This window comes from Silene latifolia, chromosome 7 (assembly GCF_048544455.1).
Source record: "Silene latifolia isolate original U9 population chromosome 7, ASM4854445v1, whole genome shotgun sequence".
NCBI lineage: Eukaryota > Viridiplantae > Streptophyta > Magnoliopsida > Caryophyllales > Caryophyllaceae > Silene > Silene latifolia.
This window is the reverse complement of record NC_133532.1, coordinates 2,028,511-2,040,322: the sequence shown is the minus strand read 5'-3', so window position 1 is coordinate 2,040,322 and position 11,812 is coordinate 2,028,511. Positions and strand designations below refer to the sequence as shown.

Below are 11,812 nucleotides of genomic sequence, written 5' to 3'. Positions count from 1 at the left end.
GTCAGTATTTCTTTGTTTATAAATTCACTAAAATAAATTCTGGTTTATATAAGGGCCTTTGGAAACTACACACTTAAAACTCCATCTTTCTTTGCTCTACTCTTCTATTACTAGGTAATCATAGACTTGTAGTATATTAATCTTCTAATCATGTCATACTGTTACATAATTACATTGCAACATTAGCTACATTCTTCTCGTATTATCTCATATGGCTACGGTTGTATTGCGTGAATATAAAATGATTAATGATTATTAATGTGTATGTCCGTCTTTTTATTTTAAGTAGGTTGATTGGTCAATCTATAATTTAGAAGATGGGAGAGACGCAATACTTGGCTTTCCTTGTCGGAATTTTAGCATTATCGACTTTAGTTGGACTTAATGCAGAAAGTCCATACCGATATTACGATTTGGAGATCACATATGGAACAGTTTCTCCTCTTGGTGTATCTCAGAGGGTTGGTTCTTTCACCTCAAAAGATATCCTACTTTTTCTCTTGCAAAATTAAATTTAAAGATTAGGTAAAATTTCATCCTAACTAAATAAAATGCTGTCATCTTTCAGGCTATTCTTGTTAACGGACAGTTGCCTGGCCCAACTATGGACTGTGAAACCAATGACAATATCATTGTTAACGTCATTAATAAGCTCGACGAGCCATTCCTCATGACATGGTTAGTATACGTATGCAACTTTATTTTCTCTGTTTTGTCAGTCAATCGCCAACTAAGAGTTTATGTTGTTGTGTAACTGCAGGAATGGAATGTGGCAGAGGAGAATGTCGTGGCAAGACGGAGTACTAGGAACAAACTGTCCTATACCGCCTCACTCAAATTGGACTTACAGGATGCAGGCTAAGGATCAAATTGGTACATACAGTTACTACCCCTCGACATCGTTGCACAGAACCGGTGGTGGGTTTGGAGGGTTCAACATTCACAGAAGACCTGTCATTCCTAGCCCTTACCCTGAACCTGCTCAACAATTTACTCTCACTGTTGGAGACTGGTACAAGACTGACTTCAAGGTTTTTCACTGCCACTCGTCTACTATGAACGTTGACTATTCTTATTATTTTATAGTTTGAAGCTGTTGACTTGATTTTACCTTAAATTGTTGTTGTTTTGCAGCTACTTCGAAAAAACTTGGACTTAGGACAAGCTATGCCCGTCCCTGATGGTATACTTATCAATGGACATCCTAAAAATACTGTCTTCACCAGTGAAGCAGGTAAATTTAACCATGTTTTGCTATGTTTATGGTAAAATGGTCCTATGATTAGTTCACTCTTGTTCGATCATTTTATGAACAGGTCAATTTGTGTCATTTTTGAGTCAGTTGACCCGCGTCAGGTCATTTTAAGGAATGTTTCAGATCATTGTTATTAACAACTTTTCAATGTCAGAACTGCTTTCCTGGCTTTCTCCGCCTATCTTTTGTATTGAACATGTCTAGCAGACTACAATTTATGTACCAAAATAAAAATGTTATTTTATGTAGAATCATAATCTGGTTTGCGTCAGTTTCTGGTCGGGCCAATTTGCGTCCTAACATGTAGAATGGGTTGGTGCAGGGAAAACATACATGTTTAGAGTGGCAAATGTTGGGACAATGCTTTCAGTTAATGTTAGAATTCAAGGGCACATGTTAAAGCTAGTTGAGGTTGAGGGTTCCCACGTCCTCCAAGAAATGTACGAGTCACTTGATGTTCATCCAGGCCAATCCATGTCTTTCTTGGTGACCCTCCACGGGATGGTTAAGGACTATCACATTGTTGCTTCAGCTCGATTCACCAAAAAACACCTTGTTGGCCGAGCCATCCTACATTACACTGGTTCAACCACTCCTCCTGCTGACCCTTTGCCCGTTGGCCCTACTTATCAAATTCACTGGTCTATGAAGCAAGCTAGAACTTTGAGGTACAACCAACTTCCTTCTGTTCTGAGTAATTATGTGCTTAACTAAAATGAACTAAATTGATTTTTTAAAATAAATTTAATCGCGTATTTTCAAAACTGTCAACCGAAATGATGCAAAACATCTTAAATAATCTAATGACTCTACCCGAAACCATTTAAAGTGACATGTGTAGTCACTGCACGTCTGCACGCAGTACAATATTACTCATATGAAAGTATACTATGAAATCTAACTATTACAGATAAAGTTCTGTGAGTAACAAGTGCCAATCGATTTCTTGTAGATGGAACCTTACAGCTAATGCGGCAAGGCCAAACCCTCAAGGATCTTACCATTATGGGGGTATCCAGATTACAAGGACTCTGATACTGGCCAATTCTGCTGGCAAGATTAATGGTAAGAAGCGTTATGCAGTAAACCAGGTTTCTTATGTGAATCCAGACACTCCACTGAAGCTTGCTGACTACTACAACATCCCTGATGTCTTCAACCTCAACACAATTAAGGATGTTCCTACACCCGGCAAGCGTCTAGAATATGGAACATCAGTCGTTGGCCTTGCTCTTCATGATTTCGTGGAAATAGTTTTCCAAAACAAAGAAAAAACGCTCCAGTCTTGGCATCTTGATGGCCATAACTTCTTTGTTGTGGCGTAAGTCAGATTGATTTCTATGTTCTTTAGATGTTGGATGTTTTGATGATTGGTTTTGATGATTGGTCATGTTTTAGATATGGAGCAAAGAAATGGACTCCTGCAATGAGGAAAAAATACAATCTGGTCGATTCTGTATGGAGGACCACTGTACAGGTAAACTACAAATAAAAAGTACCGAGTAGTTGCAGATGTCGCCTAGATTATTAACTGATCGATACAGATATTGATCGATGGAGATTACAATTGGCGGTATTTGCAGGTGTACCCAAACTCATGGACAGTAGTATTGGCAGCAGTAGATAACAAGGGAATGTGGAACCTGAGGTCTGAAATATGGCACAGGAGGTACTTGGGCCAGGAACTCTATTTCCGGGTGTGGAACGACGAAAAAAGCCTCTTGTCCGAGGCTGATATCCCTCCGAATGCCCTCAAGTGTGGCAAGGCTGCTAAGTATTAGATTCATTTCCCTTTATTCATTGTAGTACTCGTTGATTAGTTTTAACCCCAAGGAAAGATTTATTACAACTTTCCGACATGAAGAAAGCATCAGTTACGAAAGGGTGACTGTAAAAATCGAATGATGGGGAACATATTCAACTTAAGTTTACACTAGGATTTGAAAAGAAGCAAAATTATATTGTACTTTTGATTAAGTATCTCCTTAATCATAATTTATATTAATAATCAAGTTTCCTTTATTCTGCAAGATTCATTAATTTTTCATATACTATTGTTAACTACCCGCTGGTGACTCAAATTTCATAAACAATCTTTCGACACAAAGTAACGCTAAATAAACTCGACAACCCTCTTATCTGTCCAGAACCCAACTATTCTTAAAGCCTCATGTTGTATGATGATAGGTACTATTATTATTGTTCGGGATTAATGCAAATCAAGAGTTGTGCAGTTGAGATAAAAGGAGTAAAAGTATATTATTTGAGAAATTATTGTTGCAAAAGCATTTTGTCAACTATGGTAGACACCTCATAATCTCATAACCTTAATTGTCCAAAAATGTCGCAATTGATGAGCCAAGCCAAGCTTCACCTATTTTAGAAGACAAAAGATTCCTCATCTAAATCAATCAATAAATTATTCCACAAAATTGGTTTTTTGGGACCTATGACTCCAAGGTAGATGAATGTTACATCCCCCAAACCTTGTTTTCTATTATTCCGTAAATGCAGTCAGCATTTTGTCAACTATGGTAGACACATCATAATATAAATAATTATATTAGTTAATAGTTATTTATTTTGTGTGGTCCGAAATCACTCGTTTCTAATTTCTTGGTTTTATTATGGCAAAAGGAATAGATAACTCTTGATCGGAACACGGGAAGATATATTCTTTGTGATGTATGTAGAAAACAATAGAAATGAAGGTTGGCCAATAACAGCAATTACACAATTTAGAAAACAATAGAAATGAAATTGGTGCTTATATTGTTTTCTTATAGAACTGATATATTTTCTTTTTTTGGTAAGATGTAAGTATATATTAATAAATGGATATCATAGTACAAGAGTCATATAGGATATTACAATAAATTCATGCTATGTAACCATTCAACATCATCATGTTTCAGCATCTTTAAGTCCTTACTCCTGATTCTTGCTCTAATCTCCTGTATGATCAATGTACTAAGCTTTTCAGGCCTGAGCACTTGCATTTCCACCCTGCACTTATTCCTTTGCTGCCATATCTGATAAATCAAACACACAAGCATTGCAGAAAATACTCTTTTCTGAACCTGGGAACCAATATGTTGCATACTCCATTCCAGCAGATCGTGTGTAGCTAGTACTCCTCCCATCACCAGATTTATAGCATGGATAACTCTTCTGCTATAAAAACTGTCAAAAAACAAATGTTCCTGAGTTTCAATACCTTGCCCACACAGCATACAATCAGCATCATCTGTAACACCATATTGCAGAAGCCTGGTTTTTGTTTTTAGGGCATCACGAACCCATAGCCACCCCATAAAGCTATGCTTAGGAATGTTCCAGGGATTCCACATCACAGGATGCCAACAAACCTTAGGCTGAACCCCTCTTAACCATCTGTAACAGCTAGCAGGAGAGTAACCATCAGGTTGGTCATGCCATTTGCCAGTCAAGTATCCAGCTGCTAGTTCAGTTTTGACCCTGCATACACGTCTCCACACCCAACTAGAATTAGTACTAGGCTCATATTCATACCAAGTCCTTCCTTTAGGGTCCGTATGGATACAATTTTAGGAGGGAAGGGGAGGGGAGGGGGAGTGAGGGGAGGTGAAGGGAGGGGAGAGAAGGGGAGGGCAAATGGGATGTGGGTGTTTGGATAATAAAAATTATGAAGGGAAATGGAAGGGGAGGAAGGAGGGAGATAAGAATGGATGGAGGATTGATGGTATAATTAGAGTCCAAATAATGTTTTCTTTCCAAATCTTGCCACCCTTGGAAAGATTATAGTTTGTTCTATAGGAAGGAAAATAAGTTCTCTCATTTCTCTCCCCTTCCATTTCCTTTCTCCAATATTTTTTATCCAAACAAAGGAAATTAAATCCCTCCCTTTCCCTCCCCTCCCCTTCTCTCAAATTCCTTCAATCCAAACGGACCCTTAAGATGGTTACATTCCACCCACTTGACCCAGACAGAATCCCTTCCTTCATATATCCAGTCCACTAGTCTCCCAACTAGAGCTTTATTCCACATCTCCATATCCTGTAATCCCAGGCCCCCTTCCTCTTTAGCCCTGCACACCTTGTCCCAAGCCACCAATGGAGCTCTCCTATACTCAGTACCCCCATCCCACAAGAAGTTCCTGCAGGTAGCTTCAACTCTTTGTATTATTCCTTTGGGAAGCACAAACAAAGAAGCCCAGTAGGAGCATAGGTGTAACACTACAGACTTTATTAAGCTAAGTACTCGACCGAGTAGAGCCTACTCGGCCGAGTAGTGCTAAGTGTATGTTCTGTTTGGCTTCTGCCGAGGAATACTCGGCCGAGTATGATGAATACTCGACCGAGTGGAGGATACTCGGCCGAGTATACATCATACTCGACCGAGTATCCGGTCTGACGAGTATTAATTCAACGGTTGATGGGAGTGTTTTTAGAGATTATAAAATTTGAGAAATCAGTTTCTAAAACACGGTTTGTAAACCTAATCAAAACCTACGACGCTCTAATCATTCCCAATCTCTCCTCTGTGTATGTATGGACAATCTTAGCAACCGCATTCAATCATTCATCCTTTCGTCGGTAAGTCTTTATTCCCCATGCTTGTTGATGATTGTCCTAGGGTTTGTCTTTGATTATGAATTTGGGGGAAATGGGGTTTTGCATATAGTGTGTGCGTTATGTGATTGTTGATTATCATTGTTGTAGGTGACGATGTGGTAATTGTTATGCTTATTGTATGATTGATTGCAGCGTAAGAGGATTACGAAAAGGTAGGGTTTCCCTACTCGATTCTTCGTTAATTGATTTAAGACCGTAGTTATGTTGTATTTGTTGTTATCTCTGCGATCATCGGATTATGGGTGTTGTGGTGACGGTGGTGATGTGATTGTGTGGTGACGGTTGTGGTGTTGAGACAGTGTGATCTTTGTGGTTTGTGTGATTGTGGTGGAGTCACTTGCGGGAGTGGCTTCACACCTAGTTCGCCCTCCGTGGAACCCGCCACGGGAGGGGATGTGCACATTAAGGGACAGGGATTGTTAGTCGCTCGTTGATGATTTGGACTTGGTGGGGATGGGTGCGGTCACCCATCGGCGGAGTGGATTACATTGCGATGGGTAATCTGGCGGGGCTACACACTTCGGTGTGTAGTCGGTTACTATGGAGGATGATCAGTCCGTTATATTGTTTGTTGTCTTACATTGATTGAATGGTATCGACCCCGTTGTTGTTGTTTTGTAAAACCTGCGGTGATCCATTCGGGGATGGTGAGCAGACTTGACAGTATGTGCATTTGGTGAGCTTGGGTGGTCGGGGAAGTCGTCATCACGGTTGTAGTATCACGATCCCGAGTCTTAGCTATGATTTTGTAGTTGTCCTCGGTTGTATTCACTTTATTGGTTTTGGTTTGGAATTGGATTGTTGTAAACATTAATACTTTACAAAGACTTCTAATAATTGTGTTTGGGACGGACGCTTTTGATCTATACTAACCTCGGGCAACCGAGATGGTAATGACCTTTCATGCTTAGGTAGTCCTGGTAAGGTACCTTGGTATGAGGGGGTGTTACAAAGTGGTATCAGAGCCGACGATTCCGGCACCTAAAACAAATGAACCCAATGAACTTAGGGAGTCTAAATAAAATGAACCCGGGGAGAGTTGTTTGGAGCTACCGCAAAGACTTGGGAGACGTCCCGGAGTCGCACTAAGGCCCTTACGATCTCAAGCCGGTCACATGGGGTGAAATTTTGTATGCTTGAGTCATGTGTGTGTAATACTTGTAACTTGAGCCTTGTGTAGTTGTTGGATGAAATGAAAGGATTTGACCATGGTGGTATATGATAAAGGAATTGCGTAGTTGTGTGTGAGAATCGAAGCATGTTATGTGGTTTCTTGCTAGGCTTTTGAAATGGGGTGTGAAGTGTCATATATAGATGGAAAATTTTGTGTAATTGTGCTAACGAAATGTGAAATTGGAGTATATGTAATGTGAGGTAGGATGTGTCTGCATAATCATGATGATGTTAATGTTTGGTTGTTGGTCGTAGCATGTGGTTAAGGTCATACGTCTACATATGTGAATGTCGTGTTTAATTCTAATGTGAGTATGATGAAAGTTCACCTATGTACTGGTTTTTAGAAGTATTGAGTTGTTATTGTTTGCTTTATGCATGTTTAAGTTGTTTTGTTAAGAAATTTTAATTTGTATACAAACCGATTTTGGAAGGGTTGTCTTAAAACTGTCATAAGTCGAGTTCTAGAAATGATATTGCTGTAATTCCAAGTTGAGGTGATAGCTTGTCCTCTTACGATTCTAACGATAGGTCACACGCCCAAAATGACCAAGTAACGAGTGAGATATGACTGTTTTACGAAAACTGGACGGTCTTAAGAATCGCTGCCGATACTCGACCGAGTAGTCCCTACTCGGCCGAGTGTCTTTTGTACTCGACCGAGTGTTCCATATTCGGCCGAGTAATCTCTCTGTGATAATACTATTTAGCGTCTGGAGTCCTAAACTCGGCCGAGTAGTCTCAAACTCGACCGAGTAAGGTCCACTCGGCCGAGTATTCCCAATACTCGACCGAGTAATCCTTCTGCGACAATTGAGTTTGCTTCTCAGAGTCGAAACTCGACCGAGTAATATAGTTACTCGACCGAGTACCTTATACTCGACCTGGTATGTTATGTACTCGACCGAGTACCTCGTTGGGCGGCCACTTTGAGTCGGTGGCTATGTTCTTACTTTTGTTTTGAGTCGATGGCTATGTTTTTACTTTTGTTTTGAGCCGGTGGCTATGTTTTTCATTGTTTTGAGTCATAGGGTATATACACATGTATGTTTTGAGTCTTAATGCATTCTTTTATATGTGAGACGGTCTTGATACGTAAGTTTAGGAAGGTATGACATGGAGAATTATGGCTTATGAGGGACATGTGTTGGGTAAGGAAGACATGTGTTAATGTGGTTGTGAAGGATAGTGGAAGAAGAAAAGGGAAGAATGATGAGCTAATCGAGGTAAAGAGCATGTTTTGTGAGATATGATGAGTGAAATAGTCGTGTATTGAGTAGTATAAAAGTAAGTGTATATGGACAAGGGTGATGTAAGTGTAAAGAAGCATGAGAATGAAAGATTGAGATATGGGACAAGAATAGTGGCATATTTGGATGTGTAAGGATTTAGGGAGGAAGACAGCTAGGATAGAGTTGCTTAAGGATATATGTAATGGAAGGTTGTTGTAAGAAGATAGGAAAGAGAGGTATATAGTGAACTTAAAGGAAGTGATGTCGCGATGTGGATTTGTAGATAGTGGCTAAGTTTGGGAAGTTGGAATATTAAGGGGTAAGCCTAGTGTGTAATTCTATGGAAAATTAACGGTATGACATAAATTTTTGGTTTCCTAGAGATACGAAAGGGAGATACGACTAATGGAAGAGTAACCATTAGTGTGTAGACTTGATGTGACAAGGGTGAGTGAGAAGCAAGATGAGAGAGGATAAATGATAAGAAGAATGATAAGATATTGATATGAATTAATGGAATTAGAGTTGTGGAGCTATGGGAGAAATAAACAAATTACTTAAGAGTTAGGTAAGAAGTAATAAGGAGTTGAGTGGTTAATTGCTTTTGTCGAGTGTAAAAAGAAAAGAATGAGGGGAGTAAAACTAAGAAAATGTTCACCGAAGTTATGTGATATAAAGTAAGAAATAATCGTCGAGATGTATAATCCTAGTATGAGGATTTGAGTTAATGGTTATATAGGAGTTTTGAACAACATGATTAGTCGGGAGTTTCGAGGAACTAAGTAAAGTAAAAGTTGGGTAGAGAATTTGCACGATATGAAATCTTGGTGGGGAATCGGGTAATATGACAATTAAGCATAGTATTGGGAAGAATATTGAGGTAAATCTTGTTGATGGATTGGATGTTCTTTACTTGGGATGATAACCAAGGAGAGAAAACGGATTGTGATATTACGAAGTGTTAGTAAGAGAGTGATCACATGAAGGATGTTGGTGCCATCGTATTGTCACTAGTGGTTGAGGATGATGTTACTTTAGGGAAGTTAGTTGTTTTAATGAGGTTGATTTTGTGGGGGTAATTAATATGTTTGGTTGTGAGGGAGTATAAGATGTAGATATGTGAGGTATTCGCTCAAGTTGGGTGCGATGTTATGGCTACAATTTTCGGAGGAGTGATAATTGTGGGTATGAGAGGATATGTTATGAAAGGCACACAGGTTAAATCCGGATGAGAGGTATTCATTGTCAAGTGGTAACTTACGTGATCGGGATTGATTGGTTGGATGTGATTATGGGTCTATGATGTGTATAAATGTTTGTGTGAGGTTCGACCTCACGAGAAATGTATGGTGTAATAGTCATAAAGTTGTTATATGAATGTTTGTGATATATGTTGGGTACGACAATATAATGGAATAAGGTTCAAAAGGTAATAATTTGATTGATCTGACATGGATAGTTAAAATTGCATGTGTATTGATGATACATGTTTATTAGTGAAATGGTAAGAATGATGTGCATGAGATTCTTGTATGTTTATTCTGTATAAAATGTTTTGTTATGATCGAGTAAAGCGGTTTTGAGTAAGTTTTCTTGTCCGGAGAGTTATACCGAGTCAGTGCTTGTGGGAATTATATGTGGGCGTGATGTTTATCGATGTGGTTGTTGTGCCTCGGGTGGTGATCCGGCACGGTATTTCGTATTGTGATGCGGGCATTTTGCTGCGGTGCGGCTGTTGGTGGCGAAGTTGCGATGCCGTCACCGTTGTGGTGGAGTATACGGGGTGGTTACGATTTGAGTTTCGAAAGTACATACCGATTATGCACAGATTGTTGTTTTGTTCTTTGTTGTTTCTTGTGAGTTTCGGTTAGACATGTAAGCTTTGTTGTTTTGTTTGTTGATGTTTCTTACCGATTTCGGGTTGGGAATGAGGGTATGAGGATTATATGAAAGAGAGTTGTATATGTTTTCGTTGTTATCATGGTATAGTGATATTCATTGACGGGACACGGTTGTGATAGGTTATTCTGTAATTTTGATCTTGTTCTAGATGAGGCTTTGGTAGAAATGGTAATGGTTAGTGATTCGTAAAACATGTGTGGTAATGACCTGAAAGATGCAGGTGGTTCATAATCCTGGGTTGAGATAGTGAGTGTAGAGTGTTGGGGAATTAGTGTCATGTTAAGTTATGTATGAGTTTTGCGGTAATGAAGGAAAGAACATGAGGATCTCGTGTGAGTGTACGAAAAAAGTGCGGATCGTGAGTTATGCTTTTGGCGATAAGAGTTTTATATAGTTTATATAGAGAGGTATGTCGTGTTGCGGTAATGTGGAAGAGTTAGAGTGTTTGTTTTGATCAGGATTGTGTGGTATTGGTTAAATGGAGTGCAAAATGAGTTGAGGTATGATAACTGTTTAAGTAAGAGAGCCTTGGATATAGGAATAGTAAGTGTTTAGATTATACACGTGTATCTTTCACATGTGGTGGCAATGAAGATAATGAGAGGTATAGCTGAGGATTTAGTACTAATGAGTTACGAGGACGTAACATGTGTCTTAAGAGGAGTAGGATGCGGCAAATAGCGTTTGAGGATTGTGCATGTCGTAATATTATTGGAAGTAGAGTGTTGGTGTAGCATAGAGGACGGATATTTGTTTTAATTGATTTGATTAAAGGTCATGACCGTGCTTGTAGTAATTCGATGTTTAGCAATGAGAGAATATTTCAACAGTGTTGACAGTTGTATGATAATGATTATGAGTCCGATAGTTTTGACAGTTGGAAGATGATGTTTATGTATTTGAGTAAACTTCGAGGACGAAGTTCGCTTTAAGGATGGTAGAATGTAACACTCCGTTTTGATGATTGATCTTCTTTTGTGGATTGAGTGCTCGAGTGTTATGGAAGTGAGACAAGGTTGGCAACGTTATATTGTGGTTATTCGATAATATTGGAGTTAGTGTCGAGAGGCTATCTTTGTAGTTGGGATGATACCGTGAGTCATGTTGTGGAAGTAAGTGTTGTTGGTAGACTTAGTGTTAGGTGTCCATGTTTTATAGGTTGGGTTGGAACTTCGGGGACGAAGTTCTTTTTAAGGGGGGAAGATTGTAACACTACGGATTTTATTAAGCTAAGTACTCGACCGAGTAGAGCCTACTCGGCCGAGTAGTGCTAAGTGTATGTTCTGTTTGGCTTCTCGCGAGGAATACTCGGCCGAGTATGATGAATACTCGACCGAGTGGAGGATACTCGGCCGAGTATACATCATACTCGACCGAGTATCCGATCCGACGAGTATTAATTCAACGGTTGATGGGAGTGTTTTTAGAGATTATAAAATTTGAGAAATCAGTTTCTAAAACACGGTTTGTAAACCTAATCAAAACCTACGACGCTCTAATCATTCCCAATCTCTCCTCTGTGTATGTATGGACAATCTTAGCAACCGCATTCAATCATTCATCCTTTCGTCGGTAAGTCTTTATTCCCCATGCTTGTTGATGATTGTCCTAGGGTTTGTCTTTGATTATGAATTTGG

At 39.3% G+C, this 11,812-nt stretch overlaps 1 protein-coding gene across 1 annotated transcript; it reads left to right on the top strand.

Annotated features, from left to right (window-relative positions):
• Nucleotides 1–317: 317 nt before the first annotated feature.
• LOC141590813 (L-ascorbate oxidase homolog) lies at nucleotides 318–3,200 on the top strand. The gene is made up of 8 exons (XM_074411368.1): nucleotides 318–461; nucleotides 569–678; nucleotides 761–1,031; nucleotides 1,135–1,234; nucleotides 1,578–1,923; nucleotides 2,208–2,576; nucleotides 2,654–2,732; nucleotides 2,839–3,200. Exons 1-8 carry the CDS (start codon nucleotides 318–320, stop codon nucleotides 3,034–3,036), a joined length of 1,617 nt encoding a protein of 538 aa, XP_074267469.1. The 3' UTR covers nucleotides 3,037–3,200.
• The last annotated feature ends 8,612 nt before the right edge of the window (nucleotides 3,201–11,812 follow it).